Source organism: Parasteatoda tepidariorum, chromosome 11 (assembly GCF_982258835.1).
Source record: "Parasteatoda tepidariorum strain Cologne lab strain chromosome 11, Ptep-v5.0, whole genome shotgun sequence".
NCBI lineage: Eukaryota > Metazoa > Arthropoda > Arachnida > Araneae > Theridiidae > Parasteatoda > Parasteatoda tepidariorum.
The window spans coordinates 80760281-80775616 of record NC_141765.1 but is presented as its reverse complement, the minus strand read 5'-3'; the positions used below and the strand labels follow the sequence as shown (position 1 = coordinate 80775616).

The window sequence follows — 15336 nt, the reverse complement described above, 5'->3', positions numbered from 1 at the left end:
ATATGGAATAAATATATATACAGTGCCCGCCGCTAATAAAATCACCGGATAATAAAATCAGCCGCTTTATAAAATCAAATCGGCAAGAACCGAATCGTTACAATATTAATACATGTTAAAAATCATCCTTTAATAAAATCAATGCCGCCGCTTTTTAAAATCAAAGGTGCAATATTTCAGCTTTTTTTGTTCTTATTTATAAAATATTATTTTTTCGAAGTTTAAAGATTTTTTTAGAAGAAGCAACAGTTACTCACAAACCTGTGAAACAGGTGCGGTTAGCACTTTCCTGTGATATACATAGTGTAAGAGTTAAGGGAAAATGTGGGTGGTAAGCGGCTAGTTCATAGAAATCAATTTATCAATGCTAATTCCTTGACTTGAATGAAGTTTGGAGAAACCTATCTCACTCAACAGGGGGTCGAATTCTTATCTTACTTTTTATTGAATGAACCATAGAAGGGAGAGAAGCTTCTTTTGTTATCTATCTTAACAGAGAACATGAATAGATTTCCAAAAACTGTCTGTGCGCATGTTCCATATTATTTAAGCCGTTTGAGTAAATTATAGTTAAAGTTAGAGCATATATCATTTTTAAGTTCGTTTGGTGTTAAATTTTATCAGCATGCCGAAAAGGAAGGATTTGAGTCTTAAAGATAAATTTGAAGTGTTGCAAAACTATGATAAGCTTCCTAATGTAGTCAACGTGAAGCTTCAATGGAGACGGAGATGGGGCTCATAACTGTTTCGAAGAAATGATCAGCAAAGAAGAAAATGAAATGGACGAGAATTTTTCACGTTACGTAGCTATTGACGATAACCAGCAAACATCAGGAGAAAAATCTGATTCTGAAATTGTTATAGACATCAAAAATTGCAAAGTTATTTCCCATCAAGAAATGGAGGAATCAGACTCAGAAGATGAAATGAACTCATTAGTGCCATCTTCAATGGAAGTCAGAAAAGCACTTAATGTATTGCGGCAAGCCTTAAAACAAAGAGGAGGAATATCGAAAACTATAAAAACTTCTATAAACTCTCAAATGATGTTGAAAAGTTAATTTTAAATACTGCAACTCAAGCAACCATTGATCGGTTTTTTGCAAAACTTTTGTAAATTTAATCTTATGTTGGGTTTTACTTTATTAAAATAATTAAATTAGTTAAAATAAAGCATTAATGTGGTCATTATTTAAAATTTAAAAGTGTGTGCATTTAGAATAGATCGTAAAAAAAAATTTTTTTTTTCAAATGTTGAATCGCCTCTTAATAAAATCAGCCGCTTAATAAAATCAAAAGAGCATAAAACGAAAGTGATTTCAATAAACGGCGGGCACTGTATATCAAATAAATATAAATGTATCAAATAAATATAATAATATTAACGAATAAATTAATATAAAATTGGATATAAGAAATATTTCGAACATTCACCGAAGCGACTATGTGAATGTTGACATTCACCGGAGAATGCATATATATATATATATATATATATAAGTAAGTTCAAAATAGAGTAAAACAAACGAAAAGTATAGACGTATGTTAATGAAAAAAAAAACTGATTAAAAAAAGGATGAAATTTTTTTAAAAAACCGGAAATTAAAGATATAATCTTTTCATCAGCCCGCACGATTATATCCGCAATCTGTCAATATATAATCTGGCAATCTTGCTGCGAATATACTTTAAATCAATCTTGAAAAATTTCTCGTTCATGTAAGTACATTTGATTTTTCTACTCGCTTTAAAGATTTTGTTTAATACTGTTTTTTCCTTTTTATTTTATTTTATTTTGTTTTCTGTTTTTGAGTGTTATTTTTACTTATTGTGTTCTATTTTATTTGTTGTAATTTTTGTAAAAAAATTTTGAGTGCTCCTCACACTATTGTATTAATATATTTGGCTTTGGCTATATTGATACAATATCAGATAGCACTCTTTTTTGTGGATATAATAGTGTGGGCTGATCAAAAGATTATATCTTTTATTTTCCGGTTTTTTTAAAAAAAATTTCATCCTTTATTTTTCTTTTTTTTTTTTTTTAATCAGTTTGTTGTTTGTTTTTTTTTTCATTAACATATGTCTATAATTTTCCTTTGTTTCATCTTAATTTTGAACTTATCTATTGAGTTCTGTTTACTTGCAGCTTATGCGCAATAATTGAAACTTATTGTTTTTCTTATATATATATATATATATATATATATATATATATATATATATATATATATATATATATATATATATATATATATATATATATATATATATATATATATATATATATATATATATATATATATATATATATATATATATATATATATATATATATATATATATATATATATATATATATATATATATATATATATATATATATATATATATATATATATATATATAAGGTAAAGTTGAAAGACAAGGAATTTAGTCAATATGAAATATAATAAAGAAGCGAAAAGATATTTTATAAAAGTATTTAATGAAAAAAAATAAACACAGCGACATATATATTAAAGCGAAGCGTTCTATTTACGTATCTGAACGTTGCCACCTTTTTTTATATAAAAGTTAAACTTTTCTCTGCTGTAATCAAATTAAACTTATGCGAACCTTACATTCGACCCCGCTCAATGCTAAATGTAGATATTTACATTGAAGCGTAAACATTAAGGTTCTAGGACATATTTTGTCTAAGTCTTTCAGACGGGCATCGATTGCGTCGCAGATACCATTTATTCAATTAACTTTTTTCAATGTCGAATGCTAGAGGTGTTATAATTAAAATTTTTTAAACTTGCTTTCACTTGGAGAAAAATTTTTAACTCGTATTGATACTTTATTAATCTTTTAAGGATTTAAAAGTGCTTATATTTACTTTCAAGTGGTTTTATATGTGACATGTATTTTATCTGAAAATAAATCTAATTTTCACTCAATCTCGCTTAGCGGTTTTAAAAGTAATAAAATTGTGCTGTGCTTAACATTTTAAAATTAATGTTTAGGCCATCAAAATTTAGGCAAACAATTGAAAGTAATTTAAATATGATTTTAGCTACCATGTGTATATTTTAATGCCACAAATTGTACCGTGCCTATGCAAAATGAATCACGTGCCACAGGGTCTTCTATCGAAACTGATCGAAGAAATCATGAAACAATTTTGACAGGAGACAAAGAGAAGCAACATTATTATTAATATTCTTATCATGTACTTAATTATTTCAATAACTATGAGTAATCCTTAGGTCTACGTTAAGGTCATGAATTAAGTTAAATTAATAAAATCAACCAATTGAGATTCAATTTGAGTTTATTACGAGAAAAAAATCTTCTGGATTAATAATTATTACACAATAGTTGAGTTTTTACTTTGTGACGTAACTAAATTAACCGCTAATCGAGCTTAAAGCAAAAATGTATATATTTTTATCACAAATGCCATATTTTTGTCCTGAATATAAGCGAAAATCGGTTTTTAAATGTACAAAGATGTTTCCCTTTTCTTCTCAAATATACACAAAGCAAAGCTTGTTGTGAAAAAGGACCAGTTGAACATCTTTTCTTGAAACCTACATAATAAAATTAAAAAAACAAAAAAAAATCATGAAAGTTGTTTATCCGCTCGTGCCTGATGATAATCAAGGTAGGACTGTCGGTCGGAAAACAAGACATCTGGCTGAAAGGAAAAACTTAGACTGAACTGAAAATCACTCTTTTTCGAAACTAGCTCTGGGTGAACCAATTGTTGTTCATTGGTCTTACTCCCATTACGATATTCGTCCTCAGCGAATTACCATTCCTTAGGGATAGGCTCATATTCCTAAGGAAGTTTTCATCTAGAAAGGGAATTTAATTACATATCGCGATCCATCTTGTGACGAGCCTACTAAGCAAACACATAATAAAACAATAAAAGGATTTCAAGTTCAATTATAATTGCAATCAGTTTTAATTTCTGATATCTTAATTTTTTAGTCATTCACTCCTTGATCGCGAATTTTTAGGTATAACATAAGTTATGTAATTTAAAATTATTTCCCTTCAATGTTACGGTTTTTTGTTCACTTTCTTATGTACAGATACTGTATATAGTTAAGGGTAATATTTACGGAAAAGCACCGTTTTTCTGAAAAAAATGGCAATTACAATGTATGTCATTGATTAATATATTCACAATCATTGATTCTATATCAAATGAAGCAATGCTTCGAAATTGTAAAATTAAATAATGCTTCCAATTACATTTTGTAAGCATTACCTCATTTGAGGTTATGCTTAATATTACATTTTGAAAACACTGCCTTACTTGAAATTATGCTTCATACTACACAAAAAAAATAATAACAATTTGTTGGTACAAAATATAGTATTTTTATAAACTCTATTCTTTTTATAACTCGTTTGGCCTTTATGCTCTAAATATTTTTATACCCTTGCTCAATTTCTTATAATTCAATCAAAGAACTCATACATTTTCCTATTTTTAGAGTTTCATGTTTCGATAACTGACTGTGTTGCTTTCTTTTTTTTTTTAGGAATTCTTGCTCTTCATCAGAATTTTACATATCAGAAAATAATTTTTTACAAATTAAATCAGAAGGGAATATAAAAAATGTCCAGCTCAAATATGAATTTCTTTCCACTTGCTCCAACCGAACTTTTTCAGATAAATCTTTTGGCCATTTTTGTAATTCTGGTTATCCGGAAATTTTTTTCGGCTGCAATATTTCCTATTTCATTTATGTGCCTTTAGGTTATTCCATAGAATTGGAATTGAGTGTCTTAGGATTTTCTGATGGTGCCTTCTGTCTTAACAATTCACTCCAAATTTCAACAACGAGTGATCAAGTGCTATTGAATTTATGTGTCGATACTCTAAAAGAAAAAATAAATACGTACACATTACAAACAAAAAGCAATCATTTATACATCCGAGCAGACATTCTCACTGATTTAGCTCAAAAAGGTTTTTGTGCTACTTATAAAGCGCTTCCAAATGATGTTAGATTATTTAGTGATTGCCTTTTTGGGTGGACATCGGGACAAAAATTTTGTTATAAAGTTTATGATCAGAAACTAACATGGACAGAAGCTGCAAAAGCTTGCCAAGCAAGAAACGGTCATTTAGCTAGTATCACAGATAACAGCATTGCTCAACTCATCGATTCGATAATCAAATATGGGTAAGAACATTTTGATTATCTTAATTATTAAGACGAAAAATATATTTTCTTAATAATCCTCAGAACTTAATCACACTTGTTAATAATATCTCTCAATGTTAATAATAATAATTTCTAAAATCCACCAGATGAATGAATAAGGATTAATTGTATTCAGTTTTCTTCATGGTACTATAGAGGAAACTGAATACAATTAATCCTTATACATTACTGAGCAGAGCGCCATCTGTTGGATTTTAGAAATTATTATTATTAACAATGAGAAACATTATTAACAACACTGTCATTCTCTTAAGAGGACGCCATATCACGGGTATTTTGGAAATTATTATTATTAACAATGCGAAACATTATTAACAACACTGTCATTCTCTTAAGAGGGTGCCATACCACGGGAGGAAATCGTATTAAATTCTTTTAAACCTAAATTAGTAATTTCAAATTTACAATATTGAGAAAAGTAAGTTCTGGTAAACCACGAAGTTTTAAATGCAGAAAACATATTTACACATTATCAAAATACAAAAAAATTATTGCAGGATAACTTCTCCACTGCATAATCCTAAGTAATCCTGATATAATTTCTTTATATTTTTATATCTTGAAAAAAAAGCATTTAAAAACTTCATGACTAGGTTACCGAAACTCACTATTTCTATACTTTACATTTTAAATTACAGTAAATCCTCTCGGCAGTGACCACTCTCCGTTCTACAGTAAAATGGTCGATGATGGAATGGACACGATGGAAAATTCAGTGCCTTACAAAAGTAGTCGTAAATAAAGGTGACTACCACATAAAGATGGTCTTTCGGGGGAAGTTTCACTGTATTTCTGTAAGAGAAAGAAAATTTAATGTGAAAAGTTTCTCATACAAGTATAGCGTCCTCTTAAGGGCTATTCCCACTGCATGAGATTCATGCACTTCCGATAACCGTCGAGGGAGAACCTGATTGGTAAAGTAAATTCGTCTGCGAAAGCTCACCGATTTGATTATACTTCGCTCTGGTTGATTTTATTAAACCAACTGTTCATTTTGTCCTCCGCGTTGATGCTTCAAATTGTGGTTATTTTTAAATCATTGTTTTGTAGTTTTTATCAGAGCTGAAGAGTCGATTTCGACGAGAAAACTTTGCAGAAGTCGGAAAATTTTTCAACTCCGATTAGTTAAAAGTTAGGTACAGTGGGTTAAAAGAGGGAAAAAAGATTCAGATCTGATCAAAATTATATATAAATAAACAAAAATATTGCTGGAATGAATTTTATAATGATTATTTAAATTAGTACTTATCACAAACTTAAATAATCACATTTGAACGATTTTGAGCCCATGTTTAACCGAGCTATTGATAAAGCAGCAGAAAACCTTTGTAACTATTCAAAACTCGAGATTAACAAATGAATTATCTTTTAATTTAAAAATTCCAAAACCAAATTTATTTAGCTTAGTTACTAAAGTACATAAAAAAATTTATGATTGAATGTAATGTATCCTTTTTTAACAGTTTCCTAGTTCACGAAAATTCACTAATATTTTTGTCATAAGATGTTAAGATATGCTGTGCGGGTGTGCATATACGATTTTGATGTGTAGTTTTTTTTTCGGATAATGGTATGGTTCAAGTTCAATATTTTGAACAAATGCATTTTTTAAACTTTATTTATTCAACTGCTATGTTATAATACAAAATGCAATTTCAAACAAAGTTTATTATTTTAATTAATCGCACTTAAAAAAATAGCAATGTGAAATTTTAAATTAACTAATACTTAATAATAATATTAATTCTTTCCTGGGATTTGGTGGAAATTTTTACTGAATATGAGTCGGAGTCAAGCTCTCAATAAAATCTGGAATGGGAGTCGATCGTGCATTTCAATTATTGATTCCACAATTCAAGTTTTAAAAGTTAACAGTGCCATCTGCCGAAGAACTTTGCAACTAATTTTGAAATTTGGTTTGATGAAATCACTGTTAATTTTTATTCCGATTTTCTAACATCGGTCATTTCGGGGTCGAAAAAACATAGTATAAAAACAAAACTAGCACCAGAAAACTGCCGAAACTTTTTTGAAGATTTCTTATATTGCAAAATTTATACAGTCTATAATTATAAACAGCTGGATATTTATTTTTATAAGGAATAACATACATGATTGTTTCACACTGAAGTATGCTTTAATCTTAAACTAATCTCAAATAGATGAGCTTGTAAAATTTAATGAGATAATTTTTAAATTTTTCTAATTCAAAATGGTACCAAGACTCATAACTGTTTACACAGTTGTACAAATTTTATAATTAAATAAGTAATACAATACCTAAAAACATTGTTTGAGATATGACGAAGTAAATTGAAAATAGAAAATTTTCTATGAAGTTATAGGAGAGGGGGAGAGACTGTTCTCATAAATTACAATGTAATGTGTTCAATAATGGTTGCTTTTATTATACATATTTAGAATCCTTAATTATAATTGAATAATAAATGTGCTATATTAGGGGGGCTTTCCGAGCTGGGAAATAATGAAAATGCTACCAATATCTTATTAATAGTAAAGAAGAAGGAAATAAACTATGAAAACCTGCTTGATTGCCGGAAGAAACAAAGAAGTGTTGAGTTGTAGTTTATTTACGTCGCACTAGAGCTGCACAATGGGCAGCTCTAGTGCGACGAATATAATCATGACTACAATATGATTATGACTATTAGAAACACATTTCCATTCTAACTGTGTTCAGCAGTTCTTCTTACATGTAGTTTCTAAACATTGCGCAAGCTCATGAAAAGAGATCGGATGCAGTAAGAACTGGTACGAAGTTTCAACAAGCAATCAAACTGGTTTTGATATTCTCAGTTCCTCTAATAATCTGGCAGATTTCATAGTGGGTTTTTTCTTTTTCTCTAAAATATGTATTTGCAATTTAAAATATATATATTTCACTTTTAATTTCATTTTTGACTAGTTTTCAAAAGTTATATATTAAGGGTGGTGATTACGGGTTACCCTACATAAAATCTAAGTATGAGGCTTTAGTTTAAGATCAATATTTATCATTTTACTGGCGCAAAAATAAATCAACTTTTATTTTTCAGACCCTTGTTTGAAAAAAACAGAGCATTTTGGATTGGGGCCAATGACCTGAGATATGAAAATTGCTACGAATGGGCTGACGGACAAGAATTTGATTTTATATGTAAGTTATGCATATGTTTATTGTTGATGTCTCGCAATTTTTATGCCATTCGTTGTTTCCAAATCATGATAGTGTCTTACTAGCAGAATTTATGGCCTAGTGGAAAATTGCCAAGCAAGCAAAATTCAAGAGTGATATTTTCATTTACATGAAAGTTTATTAAGCAAGAAAAATAAATATTTGAGCAACAACTTCATAATCAATGGAAATTATAATCAACAAATGAACGCTGCCTATCAACTCCTCTTAATATAATTTTGAATAAACATTTATCTTGCTCCTTTTGTTTGTATAAAAGCATGCATTAAAAAACCAATCAGACAATGACAGAAAGAAATACCGTAGAAACCGCTAGATAAGCTTTAAATTAAAGAAATAATCAAAATCGAAAAAAAAGAGAAAAAACATCTCGTTTATTCAAAATAAACTTAAACCATTCTTTCTGAACCACTTTCGCCTTTCTCCCTGTTACGGAGCCATTCTCACTGCATGTGATTCACGCACTTCCGATCACCAATCGAGAATGAGAATCTGATTGGTGAAATACATTTTCCCGTGAAAAACTCACCTATCAGGTTTCCTTTTTATCTCGATGGCTATCGGAGGTACGTGAATCCCATACAGAGTGCACGGTCTAATTTAACATCTTAATATGAAGTTTTATCCTTGATGGATTGAATCCAGACTATAAACCTTGGATTAAGAAATAAAAGCTAATATGAAACACTGTTAATATTATTGAAATGCTAAAAAGTCTACTTCAGATAAGCAATTTAGATATTTTATCATAATCTAATAGAATTCTTATGAAAATAATCACTTTTTAATCCTTTTTATTTCAGTTCAAGTGGAATTTTTATTATAATTTAGGGAATTAAAATTTTTAAAATTCATTGATCATTGTAAAAGTATACAATAAAAGATGATAAATAAAATAAGTTTGTATTATTTGGAATTTTGTGACTCTTTTGATTCGCACAACAAATATCCAGAAAACAAAAATAACAACAAGATATTTTAAAACTTTCCTGGTTAAATTTCTCCCATCAGAAGATTACAAAACAACAAGAGATCCTCTAATTCCTACCTATAGAAGTGGATTGCTCCTTATATGTTACAAGTGGGGAAGGGTACGGAATCTATGTCAGCATTTTACCTGAAACAGTAACGGAAGACAGAAATAAAACAGACAGAATCGTATATAAAGCATTACTTTTCTTGAAACAAAATGCATTTAAAAGAATTTAGACATTTCGAGTTTGACACACTTTGAATTATTTTTAATATTATTATATATATTTCCTTTAATTTTGAGTAGTTGGAAAATATTTTAAAATTTCCCGAAGTTGGGTAGGAGTTTTACGCAATTAATATTAGAAAAAAATGTCAGTATAGGAAATACTGGGCAATTGAACTTGTTCAGTGTAAGGAACACCAGACAAGTATATACAGGGAATTACTTTAAAGTCATCAATGTTGGAAATACCAGGCAATAAAATTTTGCCTTAAATATCAGTGATGGGAAAATGATGCATTTCGAAGCTTTGAAGACCAGCAAAGGAAAAAAAAACAATGATCCACTCCCCATAAGGAAGTTTGAAATTATAAAGGAGCAGCATTGCACGCTCGTTATTTTGTAATCTTGCCACCCGTACATTTATTTTGAAGAGACTTTAGAAATTAAAGTATCTCTTTTGTATAAGATGTTGAGACTCTATTTACTGTCAGCTTTAACTAATTAGCTCATTTAAAGTCAACCTCAATAGAACTGTTAAGATTAAGTAAAAATACATGAAATTCCGGTCATTTGATCTCTGGTGTAAGCTTCAATTTCTGATAAATAAAATTCTACTCATATTTGTTCATTTTCTTCCATTTTGAACCATCGCCTTAAATAAAAATGGAGCAAAGTTGCATTGTAGGAAAACCGACCAGGTGGCCGAATGGTTAGCGTGCCTGACTGCGGAGCCGATGGTTGCGGGTTCGAATCCAGCTCAGGGCATGGATGTTTTTTTTCTCTCTCTCTCTGTCCTATGTCCTTTCTCCTTTTTGTGTGTGATTGTGTGAATGTGACCCGCCCTATAAACGGGTTTGTGGTTGTGTGACGTGGGAGACGCTGCTCCACCGCCGTGGCTTCGCCACAGGTGTCCACTGGGTAACGAGAAGAGAGTAGCAGTCCTGGCATATGAGGCCAATGGGACAATATATCCCAAGTGCCCGCCATTTAAAAAAAAAAAAAAAAAAAAAAAAAAAAAAAAAAAAAAAACATTGTAAGAAAAATTCAGTTTTTCAACAAAAAAAAGTATTGAACGTTACCATTTTTTTAATTATTTAAAAAATAGTACTCATCATGTATTGTTTGTTATAAAAAAAATCTATCTAAAGTTCCGATTATTTGTGTCTATTATTATTATTATTATCCAAATGTTTAAAAAACCATTTAAGCATTTGAAAGGCTTATCGGTTTTAAGTGATAGCAATCTTTTTCAGCAATATAGCTAGATTATACTTTAGGTTTCAGGTGCTGTAGCTTTTTCTATTAGATTTGTACTTCACATAACTGTTCTACAATGACATTATCTGGATGTTGCATTAACATTATTTAATAATTGTTTTTAGATTGGTTTCCTGGGTGGGAAAAATACGGATGGTATGGTTTGCAACCGAGTGATGATGGGTTATCTCATCAGAATTGTGTTGAACTTCGAAATCTTTTTAAATATCCAAGTAAAGGAGAAGGAAGGACTGAACGCTTTTATTGGAATGATAGAGATTGCTTAGTGGAAAATCCTTTTATTTGCCAACGATTAAAACCGGGAGGTAATAGCTTTTTTAATAAATGTAATTAATAATTCTTAATATATGTTTCGCTGATATTCAACAATTTTAAGATGCATTTGAAATATCCCTAAAAATATTATTTCTAAACCTCTTGGAAGACAATTTTTACGCTATAAAACTAGTATAATCTAGATTCATAAGGGAAGGAGCTAGATTTATTTTGTTCAAATGAGCATTAACAAGCAGTCCATAAAGAATTGGCAGCTCTAGCGGCATTAAGACATTTCCCGTCATGAATTGCGATTTGTCCTACCTTCAATTACAGTTTTTGTATCACCTTGAAGTTTATGTTGAGGAACTAATTTTTGTTTTGTTTAACACTTTACATCTATGTCTTTAAAGACTGTTGGCACTTTTGAGTAAAATAATTCATGTTTTTTTGTTATTATTATTCACATGTCTGTAGTTTACCTAATAACTGCTTACTTCCTCCGTTTTTACCAAGCATTTTATAGTTAGGCTAACCACATATCCAGAATTATCTCGGACAAACTTAGTTTTTCAGTGGTGTGCGAGGTAATGTCCTGGAGTGCAAAAATGTCTAGGGTTTAAAAATTTAATGTTTGGCGAGGATTTATTGATTAGTTTTATATATTCAGCAACACTTTTTTTAAGCCCTAGATAAATAAAGTTACATAAGTGTTAACTAATCATTCGTCACAAAGACTATGAATTAAAAACATGCTTCCTTCTTTTACGTCAAACAAAAAATTTTGCTTAAAAGAAATTGTTAAATATTTATTATAATATAAATCAATAATAAAATTTAACATCTTTAAAGGAATCAAAGTTTTAAATCTCTAATTCCCAAAACTGACAAAAGTTTATAAGATGAATGTTAAGACTATCAGACGAATATTAAATATTCAAATACATCTTTCAGCTGACCTTCAAATTAGCGTTGTCATACATTGAAGAAATAGTGGCTACCAGTCTCGTCACACTTTTTTTCTTTATCATTTGAGAAACGCTGAGTGCGCAAAAAATCAAACTCCTTAATAACTTTTTATTTAATCGGATATCCACGTACTAGGACTTATTTTAAGTGGTGCGTAGTCCTAACCTTAAATATGCTAATTCATTGGTGCAGATGATGTTTTAAGTTACGAAATGAGACTTAAAAACGTACTTTTTTCTGAATAAACATTCCTTTTTATTATCAACGGATTAAGATTTTTGATCCCCATTAGAAGCCGCCATTATCTCTGAAATTAGATCCCCATAGTGAAGGCTGTTTTTCGAAAGCTCCATCGTCGTATGAAATTACTTTTTTTTCGAATAATATACTACTTTCATAACTGCTCCCAGTTTGCAACAGTTACTCATGATTGTTAGGTCAAGTTTAGCCTATCTTTAGTCCAGGACTAAAGAGAGAATAGAAGGGCTGGTTCACTCTCCTTTGAAGAAAATCTCGCCGATCCACACGTAAGATTTTCGCATGTGACGTCACGGTGGTGCAAAGCTTGAACTTTTACTTCAAGAACGGAGCGTTGGGACTAACCAACTTTGAATAATATTGGAGCATTCCTCTTTGAGACGTATTGCAAGACATTCGTTGTTTTCCATAATGATTTTCTTCGGTTTTTTAAAGTGAATTACAAAAATTCAAAATTATTAACGAAATGCCAGTTTGTGCGATTACAACTCGCAAAGCTTCTGATAGAAACACAAAAGAAAAATATGTAATTTTCCATGTGTTCCCTAAAGTAAATGAACAACTATGTAAAAAATGGCTTCAACGTTGCAAATGAAATGATCCAGTTAATATAAAATATGCACGAATATGCAGTAAGCATTTCTTGGAAGAAGGTTATGAAGATATGAGAAATCGTTTGCTTGGATTGCCGATTGGAATGATTTTAAAACCTTTTGCAATACCGAGAATAAATTTGCCTTTTTCTTCTTTACAAACAATTTCTTCTTGTCAAGAAAGATTGAATAAACGCAAAGTGTTGGTTCGTGCATTGGACAAATTAAAAACTCTAAGCCCAAAGAAAAGCAATTTAAATACTATGAATAAAATTTTTTTAAGTACAACAAATTGTGACAAATGCTTTAAATTAGAAATAGAAATTAAAGTACTCAAAAAGAGAATTGAAACCTTATAAAAGGATTTAAAAAATAAAAATAATGAAGAAATGAAGTTTTTAAAAAAACATATCAATTCAGGGTATGAAACGGTGGAACGCATCCAGAAAAAAAAATTCTGAAACGGAAATTATGAGCAAAGAAGGGAATTGTTGAAATAGGAACAAGCTTTTAAGAAAATGCATAATTTGAAAACAGTGTAAAAAAAAAAGTTTTTACAAGAGGTCAAATACAATCTTTTATCAAGGGTACTTCAAATGTCAGGTGGACAACTGAGGACATTTCACAACGTATTATTATACGTTCTCTTTCCTCAAAAGCATATGATTTTTGGAAATTTAAAATTGACCTACCTCTACCAAGTGCTAGTACGTTAAAGCGATGGTGCGCAAAATCATCTTGTGCTCCAGACTTTAAATTTGATTAAAAATTGTGCCGAAAGTTTATGTAGATTAAAAAAAATATGTGTGTAAAAAAATGAAATATATAAGTATCGATATATACTTAAATTTGCTTTAAAAATAAAAGTTAAAACTGAAAATTTAAAAAAAAAAGTATTTATAGCGTCTTTTACGGCAATTAGTAAAATTTTTTTATTAGTTTAAAATGGTATTTATTTTAATATTATGGTCAAAAAACTTTTTAAATAAGCTTTTGAGCTGAAATAGTGTGTTTTTAGTGTAAAGTTTAAAGGCTAACATCAAGAAAAAAATCTAACTTATTTTTACAGAGAAAATGATGCAAAATTTTCATAATATCTTCGCTTGCGATCTGATCTCCGAAATCTGTTTGCGGTGTTACGTCATGAGGAGAGAAATCGTAGTTTCAGCTCTAACTAGCCATTCTCTTTTCTTTAACCTTGTCTTTAGCCAGCGCTTTATTCTTATTCTGAAAATGGTACAACTCGTCAATATATAGAAAAGTCACAGTTTAGAGAAAATGAAAAGTGTTTGTGGTCTAATTTTTTATATTTAAAAACATATTCCAATACCGCATTTTCTTGGTTCACGAAAATAAGCAAAAACTACGAATAAGGCAATTATGATCATTTTTGTCTATGGAAAAATGTCACCAAATTGGTGATTTTTAAAAAAGTTTAATCACTTTAAAAATATTTAAATTTTTTGTCCCTTCTTTACGTCCAGATAATTTTTTACATCAGGATGGCATATACAGATAAAAATTATGAATTTAAATTTGCTTCTAGTGTAAGGCACTTAAACTGTGGTTCTTTTTATTTTCCTTGATGAACGAGCTTCGTAAAACCACGTTAGGACAGGAGAGCTGCCGAAAGCTTGGACCTGTTAATGTTAATTTCTCTTTTTGCGTAACTTGTAACATTTCGGAAACTAATAAAATAAGTCAAAAAATTTGGCAGAGAGTTAAACCTTGTTTAGCTAATGATCGTAACATATAAAAAAAAATTTTTTTTAATTATTTATTACTGTTTTCGAATAGTGAGAATTTTTTAATGAAAAATTATACATATTTTCCCACCAATTCAATTTATGTAACTTTAAATGATAAAATCTAAAATTTGAAGGGAATTGGCCAAATAAGTCTTGAGAAAGAACTTCAAATAACGATTTCTTTGACATGGCGAAATACACAAAATTTGAAACTAATATAAAGGGGTCTAAACTTTCGACGTCTTTCTTGCCTAAACTATTTAAATCTGTTTTTTTTTTTTTTCATATTGCAATTATCTACACTCCTACTCCATATTATAAAGGTCAAGAATTCGAATTTGTAGAAAAAGTTTATGTTTATATGTTATGTCAAAGAAAGTGCATTTTTGTGGCTGATCATGTAACTTAAAAAGTAGCTTCTGTACAAATTAATTAGCATATTTAAGCTTAAGTCCTCAACCCATTAAGATTGAGTCTTAATACTTGAAAATTAGATCATTACGTCAAAAGTTATTAATGTAATTTTTGTGCTTTGTGCATTGTAAAACACGAAATTAACATAACTCGAAACTTGGTTGTCTGAAATTTTGAAAAAGTAACTACGGAA

At 29.6% G+C, this 15336-nt stretch overlaps 1 protein-coding gene across 4 annotated transcripts in view; it reads left to right on the top strand.

Annotated features, from left to right (window-relative positions):
* The window catches only part of LOC107455837 (uncharacterized), a 106782-nt gene that overhangs the window by 46860 nt on the left and 44586 nt on the right, over nt 1-15336 (top strand). For all 4 annotated transcript variants that reach the window (XM_043044692.2, XM_071187658.2, XM_043044697.2 and 1 more), the window contains exons 8-10: nt 4545-5192; nt 8291-8391; nt 11011-11211. In XM_043044692.2, the coding sequence (XP_042900626.1) occupies nt 4545-5192; nt 8291-8391; nt 11011-11211 (950 nt within the window). The remainder of the gene's footprint in view (nt 1-4544; nt 5193-8290; nt 8392-11010; nt 11212-15336) is intronic.